The sequence below is a fragment of the Dendrobates tinctorius genome, unplaced genomic scaffold, assembly GCF_039654945.1.
Source record: "Dendrobates tinctorius isolate UK_male_01 unplaced genomic scaffold, ASM3965494v1 ptg000022l, whole genome shotgun sequence".
Classification (NCBI taxonomy): domain Eukaryota; kingdom Metazoa; phylum Chordata; class Amphibia; order Anura; family Dendrobatidae; genus Dendrobates; species Dendrobates tinctorius.
The window spans coordinates 107372779-107385411 of NW_027361690.1; the positions used below are offsets into that span (position 1 = coordinate 107372779).

Below are 12633 nucleotides of genomic sequence, written 5' to 3' on the forward strand. Positions count from 1 at the left end.
TGACAATGTTTTCTCGTGACATATAATACTTCATGTTAGTGGTAAAATTTCATTCATATACTGTAACTTGCGTTTATTTGTGAAAAAAAAGGAAATTTGGCGAAAATTTTGAACCCTTAACTGCCGCCGTTAAAAGGCGTATCAGTGGTCATTAAGGGGTTAAATATAACTCATCATTCTCCCCTGCTTGCACCAATCACAGGCAGAGCAGGGGAGAATAATGACAGCTGTGTTAAGCACCTAGTGCCAGGGAACAGCTCTTACTGTAATGCTTCTTCCCTGGCACCCATCCGTGTGGTACTGATACAGCACACACATGCCACACGTGTGCCGCAAGTATTACACAAACGGACACTGCCATCTCCAGTACCGGAAATATCAGGACGTGTGAAAGAGGCGTTATAGCGGGTTTTTATGTTTGGCAGCTGTCACACGCTAAAAGACGCTTTTTGAGAGCTATAATTTTTCCATATTTTGGCCCACAGAGTCATGTGAGGTCTTGTTTTTTGCGGGACGAGTTGATGTTTTTATTGGTACCATTTTTGGGCACATCATATTCTTTTATCACTTTCCATTCCGATTTTTGGGAGACAAAATGAGCAAAAACCAATAATTCATGAATTTCTTTTGGGGGGAAGGCAGTTACACCGTTCCGCATGTGGCAAAATTGGTAAGTCAGTTTTATTATTCGGGTCAGTACGATTACAGCGATACCTCATATCATTATTTTATGTTTTGGCGTTTTTATATAATAAAAACTATTTTATATAAAAAATAATTGTTTTTGCATCGCTTTATTCTGACAGTTATAACTTTTATATTTTTTTACTGGTGACACTGTATCATGGCTCACGATCGCGTGATATTCCACTTTTTGTTTGGTGGTATGATGATAAAGCATTGCTTTTTGCCTTGTTTTTTTATGCTGTTCGCTAAAGGGATTAACTAGTGTGATAGCTTTATAGAGCGGGTCGTTACAGACGCGGCGATACCAAATATGTGTACTTTTATTGTTTAGATTTTTTTTTCATTAAAATATTTAGTGATCGAAAAAATATTTTTTATATTATTACTAGTATTATTATTATTATTATTATTATTTTATATTTGTACAATTATTTAAAAAAAATGTTTTCACTTAATTCTAATTTTTACACTTAGTCCCACTATAGGACACTAATTTTTTGCAGGCTGATCGCTTCTATAGCATGCAGATGAAGCTGTATTCTGTGCACACTGACCTGAGTGACTTCCTGACATGAACTGCGCATGACAGGAATATTCTCAGCTAATATTCTCATTCCCAGATGTTATCATGATGACATCAGGCTACCATAGCAGCGATCGGGACCTCACGTCACGATCCAAAGGCAGAGGGGCTGTCAGCCTTCTGCCTGCTCCTGGAATGCTGCAATCGTGTTCGATCTCAGTATTCCAGGGTTTAAAGTGCCGGGAGCGGTCTGGGACCGCTCCTGGCACTAAGTGCCGGGTGTCAGCTGTGAGAATCAACTGACACCCGTCCGCGATCGGCTGCGCACTCCCCGTGTGCCCCGACCAATTGCTGAGACGTACTATCCCGTCCATGGTCATAGGGGCCCATGACATATGGACGGAATAGTACGTCTCATGTTAGAAAGGGGTTAAAAAAAGAGATTTTTTTTCTAGTTTTGAAGCACTTATTAAATTTGTTCTTTTTTGATATCCTGATAAAATCTGCAGTCATTCCTTGTGACTACTGAATTTTGAGAGGGTGTGGTGCACACGCTGTCAAGATTCTCCGGTGCCAGCAAGAGCAAGCTGTCACATGACTGCAAGTATGCAATTTGCATACTTCTTGCCACATTCCGACTAGACTTGACTGGCTTCTCTCAATACAAGTGAATTGATAGAGGCCGATCAAGGTCTAGTCGGCATGAGATCGTAAGTGTTCAATTTGAATACCTGTGGTCATGTGACCATCTACTCTCGCCGTCTCTATTGGTGAATCTTAACGGCGCGTGCACCGAACGCTGTCAGGATTTAGATTTTTTTCAATAACATAAAATGACTTGCAGACTTTTACTAGTGGACCAGTGACTTTTAATGAAATTATAAGGCAACATAAGTACAGGATCGGACTACATAGGATTTGTTTGTAGTCTGTAAGCATGGAGATACATGGATCTGCATAGGTGTATAAATAAAAAAACAACAACAGGATATTTTCAATTTTCAGCATAACTTGTAAAATTATTCCATTTTAATTGAAATAATCTGTTTTTAATGATAAAAATATGTTAAAAGGGAAATAACACTTGTTTATCTAAAGAGGAAACAATTTGTTAGTCTAATTAATCTTAGTGTGTGCAAGGTAATCGTAATACGGTTGCTTCAATAGCTTGCAAATATGATTTCTTAGAACTGAAGCTATTCTAGGAGTGAAGACAGCTGTAATACATTCTGTGTGTTCCCATGTAGTCAGTGTATACTCTGCAGGCACAGTATATAGAGAAGATGGGGCCTGGATGTGCAGTGGAGCACTGGCTGCCCGCAGGAAGGGACTCAGAGGATCTGAAACATAGATCATTTTCGGAAAGTGAGCAATTGCCATGTTTGACGCTCTCATTTTAGTATAAGAACAAAGGCAGAGAAGTGGCTTTGAATTGTCCTTCATTCGATCAACCTTACGAGACTGAAACTTTGTCCTTTTGTCTCCGATTAAAATGAACGCAATTTGCAGGCTGTAAAAAAAAAAACGTGTTTCTTCTCTTCTTTCACAGTCTGTGCTCTCCGTACCATCTGATCATTATACCGCTGCTCATTTACAGAGGTAGGACGAGGAGGACATCTTCCTGCTCCAGAGATCTTTCCTACTTCTTAATTTTAATGCCCAATGTCTATTTCCCAAGTAAAAATTGAAGAGAGATCATGAAAGTAAAAACATTGAGAGCAGCCCTGTGCGGGAAAGTTTATCAGATATTATTTCTATCTAGAGGGCAACCATCCTCTCTACGCAGAGGGACGTCACGTGTGAGAAACAAATTTTCGAAGTCGCCTCGTTTATTAACGACAACATTGAGGGAATGGTGGAAAGAAAACTGTGTCGCACAGAAAGTCTCATTTGCAAATTTTAATCACAGACTCGTTGATCTAAGCTGAGCGCAATTGCATTTGAATTGCACAGTATCAAAATTTGTTAGAATCCATGTGATCCTGTGAGTTTTCATGCTGTATAAGACTGCTGAATCCTATCTTGGAAAAATAAATGTGTTTTACTTTGTGTTAAAGGCGACTTGCTACTTCAGATAATGCCGTTTACCTGCAGATATTTGGTTAATGCTGCCTGGCCACTTTAATGAAAATGCGGATACGGGGCTGGAGAAATGAACTGAATTCCTCCCAGGAGCCGCTGACTTTCTATGATGCGGGAGTACCCGGATAGGCTACAGTCAATGCTCACAGCACCACTCACTATACTGTGAGCAGAGACCATAGTATGTCTCAAAACTTTGATTTACAACTGGCTCTGTAGCGCATCTGTGCAGAATAAGTTGTCAATCAAAGTGCTGGTGCATGTTTACCTCTGTAGAAGGAGTGGAGTTGTCAGCAATGATAGAAACTCAATGCACTCCCACAAGAATGAAAGGTGGCGGCTCCGGAAGGAGTTAAGTTAATTTTTTCCTAGTAGCCACACTCTCCTGTGCTTAAAGTCACACAACTTACAGATTGTCAGTCAAGCAGGAAGAGACGACGCAGAGTGGAGAATAGAGCTGGAGTGACAGAGGCTTCAGATCTAAAAAAAAAAAAGGCTTTTTAGCCTCATTTGCATCTCAATTTATACCCTGATTTCTCAGTAAGAGAGGAATTGACTGATCATCTAAAAGTATTGCTGGACTTGTCTTTGGAAGAGCTATATGTGCATATAAATATTTTGAAGGGTGGGGGTGAAATCCTGCTGATAGATTCACTTTAAATGTACATAAAGATTCATTCTCCCACAGCAAATTTTGGAGGAAAGGATAGAAATTTTACATTTTACATTAGAGATTTCAAAACGCACCATTCTTGGAGATGTGACCGAACTAGAATCTGTGGTAGAACTAGACCTTCCAAATATAAAACATATTTCACTAATGGCTATGTCATTCTTTAGTTTAGAAACAAAAGGACAAACATTTGACCACACACCCTAAATGTAAGAGTTGTAATAATCGCCTGAGCTCTTACCTGGAATGCACATGGGGTGTTGTCAATACAGTAAACCCTCAGGTTGTAATCCAAGGAATTACAGGACATACAGCCAAATACGGCGACTTTGAGATCCTTCACTGCACAGTCTGTGAGTGGTTCACCCACCAACGCATAAGTGCCAAAGCTGTCCATTAATATATGGCAAGCAAAGGGATCCAAAAGGCAGTAAATGGAAGTGGTTTCATCATCGGTTGACATTACTTCCTAAAGAGGAAAGAAAGAGCTGGTTGCAACCACTTGTCTAATCAATGACCGTGCAAACATTACATATATAGAAGTCGTCATTATATTATTAACGTGTTTACTCATGGGCAAGATAAAAAAATCTTAAGAAATCAACACATACAATATGCTCTATCATTCGAAAAAATGGATCAACCTTACGTAACAATAAAAGTCATTTCTTCAAGGTGGCTTTGAAGGTTCAGAACATTGGGAAAGTCTATTGACCCCGTTATGTGTTTAGAGGTGATCCTGGTCTTTGTATTCATGTCAATAAGCAATTTAAAGAGGCGGTGGTGCAGCCTCATCTGCCCTGTCTACCTGCGTCGTCACTTTCACTTCAATGGAACACGGTCATTGTACCAGGTTCAGGGAAACAGAGGAGTAAAGGGTGCAGATCTTGGCCTCTTTAAATGGCTCGTCAGTGTTGGGTGCCGATAGTTGAACCCGTAATGAGCGACGATTGATGGTCTTTCATGAGAATAGACCTGGGGTGCTTGAAACGCATTGGAGGTTGTATGCTACCTGTCTTATTTGTTTGTATGATTTTTATTTTGGGAAAATAAAAATGTGATTTTTATCAGTATTCTGAGCCTAGAAAAACCCTTATGTATGTATAGTATTCAATGGATTCTGTACTATTAGTAATTGGTAGCAATAAGAAGCTGGTTGCATAGTGTGTTCCCTATAAATATTGCATACTTCTGTATTCATTGTGATATATTCCTCTCTATCCGTAGACAGTGAAATTTTATGCTACACAAAAATATTTATAACATAGCAACCAACTGGAAAGAATGATGTTGTGATCACAGACTACTGATGCAGAAAAATACTACCTCAGCGGATGCATCAGTTTTCATGAAACAGCTACAACTCAAAATTTCATATGTTGAACAACACATACTGTTAATAATCTGCCAACATAAACAGCTCACACATCCATACAAAATACATTAGATATAGATATATGTCCATTTTTTATTTTTTTCTTAGAATTGTCATCTCCTTTTACTCTTCAAATGTCTAATTAGACATTGATATAATCCTTAGACTGGGTTAAAATTTATACTCTCCGCTGAGCACTGTGTCGGGGTTTCTGTCTAAATCCATGAAAAATGGGAATCAGATGGAATTGCCAAGAGACCCGGATGAAGATATTCTATATATTGAGGCAGACGGGTCACTTTGTGCTCATTCTTGACTCCATTCTGTAACATCTTTTTTACGTGAACATAAAAGCGTGTTAGACTACGAAAATACAAAATAGGGACGCCACTGTAATGGGGTCAGGTTGAATACAAAGTTACTCCATCTTCATTATTACAGTGAGTGGCTGCATCACGGATTCGGTTGAAATCCTGTTTTTGAGGGGGTATTTAGGCAGAAACCCAGTGCGGTGCTTAATGTGCAGCACAGGATTTATAGATAGATTTAAGATTTGGGACCAGCATGTATGGCACACTCAGGACCAGCGTCAGCATCCGGCTCACCTGGGCAAGTGCCTCGGCCCTGAGCAGGTGGGGGGCCCATCGGGGATACCAGCAAGCTATGAGGGCCTGGTACCTGTGCCAGTGCCCGCAAGTGGCCCCCTTGCTTGCTCCGGGCCCTGGTACTTGTGATACTTACCTCTCCCCACTCCAACGCTGCAGCATCTTCTGCATCCTCTGACTGTGACATTCAGGTCATAGGGCACGATGACTTGATTAGTGTGCACCCTCTGCCTGAACAGTCAAAGCGCAGAGAGCCAGAAGACGGCGACACTGAGGAGTCCCGAGTAGAGCTGCGGCCAGCGAGGATAGGTGGGTATTTGATTTTTATTATTTTGTTTTAATGTTTGGAGCATCTTATGGGGCCAATTACTTATGGAGCATTTTATGGATCCAATTTCATATGGAGCATCTTATAGGGTCAAATACATATGGATCATTTTATGGGGCCAATTACATATGGAGCATTTTATGGGGCCAATTATATATGGAGCAGCATATAAGGCCAATTATATTTGGAGCATCTTATGGTGCTAATTACATATGGAGCATCTTATGGGGCCAATTACATATGGAGCATCTTGTGGTGCCAGTTACATATGGAGCAGCTTATGGGGCCAATTACATATGGAGCAGTTTATGGGGATAATTGTATATGGAGCATTATATGGGTCCATTCTGTTTGGAGCAATATATGTGGCCCATCATATACAGTATGGAGCATTATATGGGTCTCATTATCCTGTATGGGGCATTATATGAGGCTCATAATACTGTATAGTTCATTATATGGGGCTCATTATTTTGTGTGGAGCACTATGTAGTAGCCGTAATACTGTATGGAGGACACACCAACAAGAGACAAACTTCAGCGTCAAAAAGGTGCTAAAAACACATGCTAAAAAAACTTGTAACAACATAAAAAAGCACCAGAAGCTCTTCATAGGAAAGTAGCCTTAAATTTATCAAAATCACACGTACAGGAAAAAGCTCTTTCTTGCCCATAGGAAACAATCACTAATCAGCTTTTTTATTTTTTTAAAACAGGTCTAATAAAATGACAGCTGGATGGCGATTTGTTTCTTTGGACAACAAAGACTTTTTTTATTTTGCACAGTTTTGATAAATCTGTCCCATTGCATTGTTAAAAAACTACTTGCCTCCCATTTGCCCTGTTGGGATCTTCTTTTGAGCCTGACATTCCAATGTTCGCAGCTTACTTCAGCGCAGTGAGGGATGGTTAAGGCCACGGGAGTAGAAAAGGTCATATCAAGAGGTCCGCAGGTCACTTCTGGTCCCAGAAGAACCTCTGAACCTTCCAGTTGCAAGCTATTAACAGAAAAAGAGAGACATGAAAAAAAACTTATGTGGTTTTCAAACCAACAACATAAACTACCCTATCCTTTCCAACATAGTCAAATCTTCTGAAAGGAAAAACGTAGCCCTCACAAAGCTATGGGCGGGGTGACCCATGAGTTGGTTTGTAGGACAAGCAGGGGTTAAAGAAGAAATATGGATAGAAGCATGGTCTTTGTGGGGTCAAAAGTTTAGAGGGGTTGGACAGTAAGGGAGGATGTTTACATTTGAGCAGGGTTTATCTGTATGAGAAGGTGTGGGGGCTAGCAATCAGCACGAGGAACAAAGAGCAAAGGTCCCACCCTCCCACTCTTTAACTTAGGGGTTCAAGTAAGGTAAAAAATCAAAATGTTGCATGATAATGTCATTGGGACATTTTCGCAAGTGGTGGTGAGGGGTTTCTTAGAGTTGATGGCAAATTGTGGGGGGTTGTACATCAGGTGGATGGTAACCTCCCATTTATGTTTTTATTTTGGTTAATTCCCTATTGGATTTTGGTACTCTACAGGGTGGGGTCCCTGGGAGTTCGTGTTATGAAAAAGGTTTTCTGGCAACAAAGGTGCCCCCGAGCCTCTAGTCATGGCTGGAGGTAATGCTGGATGGTTAATTAATATTTACTGGATTTCTCCAGGTTTTGGAGCTCCAAGAACCTCCTTACCAAAAGGTATTTCTTGTAATGTTTGTGAAGAAAAGGTCGATTTGGCCAATTTATCCAAAGAAAAAGTGTTACAAGTGTTCATTTGGGGGAAGGGGTGATCTGTGGGAGTGGAGCAGGGTTGTAAAAGGAGGAGGGGTTGATACAAAAGGGGTCAGTTGGAAGGAAGCCTCTACAATGCCGCAATCATTACTTGTCATATAGCAAAATCTTTTAAGGCTGGCAGAACGCACCAAATTATAAAATAATAGTAGACGCGTTCGCCACCCAGGGTCCACCGTGCAGAGTTGGTATGCTGCTGCAAAGTAATGGCAGACGCTCAATATGGCGGTATAACACACACGGGTTAAACGTCACCCGGTGTGTGCTGAGTGAACTCTGTTACCTCACAGAGCCGCACTAACGCTAATACACAAATGCTGAGTCTGTTCACACTCACAGCGCTCGGGGAGAAGACCGCTCGGCATATGGTCACAGGACTCTGGCCCCAGGACATTGGACCAGCGTCCCTCTAGACCGAGCGCGTGGCGTCGCAGCTGTGAACGCCGCTAACAAACTGACTGCCACGAAGAGACAGTGCCTGCCGGGGTACGATGGTGCCCTATGGCAGGCGACATCATCGGACGCTAGTGCTGGGAAGTAACAAGCACTCGTGGCCTATGGTTAGCCACTGGCTGATACTGACTCTGCAACTAATTCCCTAACCACATACGTAATTTCAAAGGGAGGGGAATTTTAATGAGTCATTCACCAGGTACATGCATCCATCATCATCCACACATATAGCAACTAGAGTCTATACTAGTGCATGGCCGAGTGGCCATGCGGACCTTTTATAGCCGTGCACTTCCGGGACCTTCCTGATGCTCCAGATGGACCAATTGGAACAGGAGAAGGACCTGAGCATGCGACTCCCAATCCCCAATGGGAGATCATCTCATGAGCATGCTCAGTGGGCCGAAGGAAAGACTTAGCTTCTGGAGTCTTTTGCTGCTTGCCAGGCTGCATTGCCATAACTGAACCAAAAGTGGCAGTTGCAACTGAACCCATAATGCTGGTGTGGGCTGAACGCTGGGATCGTGAAGTCTGCTGAGCAGGCTCCACTGCGGCCGGAGAGGAATGGGAGACTGAAGATGCCAAGGCTAGGGATTCTCGCTGTGCAGTGCCCAGAACCCGACGCCTAACAAAAATCAATGAGAAAAAGAACAATTGAATTGAAGCCGTGTTCACATCTTGAGACAAATTATATTATATTAACCTCAGAGAGGACGTGTTCATGCCAAGCATTAAATTCATGGTGAAATATTGTACATTTTTAGGGTATTCACAGGGAAAAGTTTGCTCTTTTGTCCGAACAGAGTTTCGTTCTGCTATTTGTAAGCCACAGCTATTTCCCATTTATACTGTGTTTGTTCTTTGCAGTCAAGTTAAAACACTGATGACTAAACACTGGGTTTTCTAGTGTCCACGCTTGATTGCTTTTATACAGTAGTATTGGCTGGACAATGTAATCACAGGATTAGATCCTCTGACAGCTGGATAACTGGGCTTTCGCTCGTGGCAGCCAGTAAATCTTGCAGATTTATCATATAGCATGCCATTTTGAAAGCAGATGCTACTGTTTCTGGTTTTTAGACTTATTAACTCTTGCAAACTTTGCTTTGTCTAGGCACTACCAATTTACCCAAGGTCAAATTAAAGGAAACCTGTCACGTTGTATGTGCAGTCTGATAAGTGGACATCATGGTCTAATAAAGGGGAAGAATGATCGGGGGCATAACTATAAAAGGTGTAGAGGCTGCAATCGTACCGGGTCCTGAAGCCTAGGGGGCCCAAAAGGCCCCTTTGGCTAATATGAAAAGACCATAGATATTGACAATTTGTAATAATTGAGAAACCCATTGGAGATTTTGCATTACGAGTCACACCATTGAGAATGATATACAGAGTTGTTGAGAAAAAAAATAAGTAAAACTTGCATTTAATTCATTGAAATCCCTGTTTGTATACAGATTTATTTATTTTACTCAATTATCTAGCACTTTATAGGCATCAACATCGCTGTTTCCATTGGGGCTTACAATATAAATTCCCTGTCTTTATGTCTTTGGAGTGTGGGAAAAAACCGGGGACCCCAACACAAACACAGGGAGAATATACAAACTCATTGCAAATGTTGCCCTTCATAGGATTTGAACCCAGGACCCCAGCACTGTGAAGCAGCAAGTGCTAACCACTGAACCCCCATGCTTCCCTTTTGAGTCTATTGGGCGGTACTACTCAGTGATTGAAAACCCTCTGCACAGTCATACTGGGGAAACTAGCAATCGCTGCATAGGACCACCCACTGTACTCATATTGGTACAAACACCAGGAATTACTGAAAATTTTCGCACAGACATGTATATCATTCTGATCAGCCCCTCCAGCTCTATAAGATCCTTCTTACAGATCAGGCCTTTTAAGAAAACTTCAATTTATAACTTTGAGCCACTAATAACCTAGAGAATGTGATAACCAAGGATCGCCATTTACTTCAAATAGTCAACAGTGAAGACCAGACTGTAGGATTTTGCTGTAATCTTATACGAGTACTTGGCTATTGTATGTTCCTATAAAGCTATTCATAGAAGCCAGAGAAAAAAAATCTTTCCTCTGAGACCAAAGAAGGTTCCTTGACCAAAAAATACTTCTCACCTTGAGGAATGGTTCAGATTATATATTTTTGTTTTATTTTCTTAACCTTAGAACTCAAATTCAGTTCATAGTTTATTCCTGTAGGGTAATCTATAGATCATAGCTGTGCAAGGACGTAGAATAGGATTGTGTAACGTACTGTACATGCTTTTAGACTGATGCGGAGGGTATTGCTCTAGGGTATACCATCTTAAAAGTGTTGAGCGAATAAATGCGAAAACACAAAAGTGGTGTTTGGGGATTGTTTAGTCCCTTGTGTATGTTCCCATTTAATAATGGTTTTCTTCTTCACCTTTCCAGCTGGTAAAAGCTTTTAATTCAAAGACAGGTGCTAAAAACCCATTAGGTCCCATTCAAGATACATGAAAGTATGAAGAGAGTCCCAAGAGACCATTAATGGAGCCAACAAGAAGAGAAAGAAGGTCAGCAGAAGTATAGAGGAGAGAGAAAGGGGAAGGAAGAGAACGCAAGACAGGATCTATGATTCCCAGCTGGAAGAAAGTAGCAGATAGATTAGAAAATTGAGAGTGTAACAGATAGGAAGATTGATGAATGGAAAGAAATAGGTGCGCAGATAAAAGGAGAGGAAGTATAATGTTCATAGGTCATAGGCTCATATTGATTACAAACAATACTGGATTAACTGCATTCCCTGATCCTTCCTATACTGTACAAATCACATTTACTCAGTCGGTCTGATATTCCTTGGTGGCCAGATATTAAGACATGTTCACTTCTAATTTCAGAGTCCACAAGGCTTTCCTTGCAAGTTTAAAATATAATATTAATTCATTAGAGATATTTCATAAATATTGTAGTCAATAAATCAAAGTGTTTAAACCAGTTCTAAAAACACTTTGAAAAGTCACAAATTTTGTTCAATACACAATTGCGCAAAAGCTTTCCGGCATTTGATATTTTCATGACAGATCCGTCAAGTTGTGTAAAATGGAGTCAGCGCAGCACCTACCCATCTACTTTATTACCAGACATGGCGTTTTTCACTGAAGTAAGATTCCTGGCGGGGTGCACGGAGACACTCTCCTCTATTAGCATAAGATTGATTCATTAAGTGGTGTTTGCCTCTTAATGAGTCAGGCTGCTCTTTCTCCATCACACCCACTCCGTAAGATTGGCGTGTACGGCATCAGTCTTAAAGGGAATTTGTCAAAAATCTTTCACTCCCCAAATTATTTATATGCATAATATCATTATACGGACAGTCCGTTTTGTTTATTACCGAATTATCAGCATCTGAATTAATGTGCAAATAAGGCTGAAGGACTATGGTAGACCTGAAGTCACTCCAGCTCTTTTCCGTAGCCAGCACTGTCCTCTTGCTTGACTAACAGCTTTTATGTCTATATAATCAAGAAGGCGGAGGTGGTGCTAGGCAAATAATAGAGCTGGTTTGACAGAGACCTCAGATCTACCATTGTCCTTCAACCTTATTTACATATCAATACAAACGCTGATTTCTCATTAATGGAGGAACTGACCGACCAAGAAGTGGTATTGCTGGATTCCATCTTTCAAAGAGCTACATGTGCATATAAATAGGGGGTTTTTTTTTTGGGGGGGAGGGAAATTCTACTGACAGGTTCCCTTAATGAATTGAGCCCATAGTGTATATAGTTGAATAAGGCTTTGAGCTTTTAATAGTTAGAAGGCAAAAAAAAAATATCTTGGGTAGAATATGTTGGATGGATATTACATTTTTTTGTAATTACAGTATTAGAACAGTAAAGGCGTTAACCAACATGAAGGTATGTTGTTTTCTTAATGGACTATCCATTTTCGTCCTTACATTTCTAATTTTTAGATTTAAATAGGAACTTTACATTTTTTATTGATTTTTATTGAGTGTGTGACTGAAAATCCATGTCCATTACCATTTACCATTCTACTCTAATGCCTGTTGATATTTCAACCCAACTCCATGTGTTTCCTGTCTGTTTTGCTACAGATACCAATGTCCGATGC

The 12633-nt window shown here is 40.7% G+C and overlaps 1 protein-coding gene across 3 annotated transcripts in view; it reads right to left on the reverse strand.

The window, feature by feature from the left end:
- The window catches only part of UNC5D (unc-5 netrin receptor D), a 941164-nt gene that overhangs the window by 117210 nt on the left and 811321 nt on the right, over nucleotides 1–12633 (reverse strand). For all 3 annotated transcript variants that reach the window (XM_073569039.1, XM_073569040.1, XM_073569041.1), the window contains 2 exons: nucleotides 7103–7271; nucleotides 4207–4434 (listed from right to left, as the gene is read on the reverse strand). In XM_073569039.1, coding sequence (XP_073425140.1) covers nucleotides 4207–4434; nucleotides 7103–7271 — 397 coding nt within the window. The remainder of the gene's footprint in view (nucleotides 1–4206; nucleotides 4435–7102; nucleotides 7272–12633) is intronic.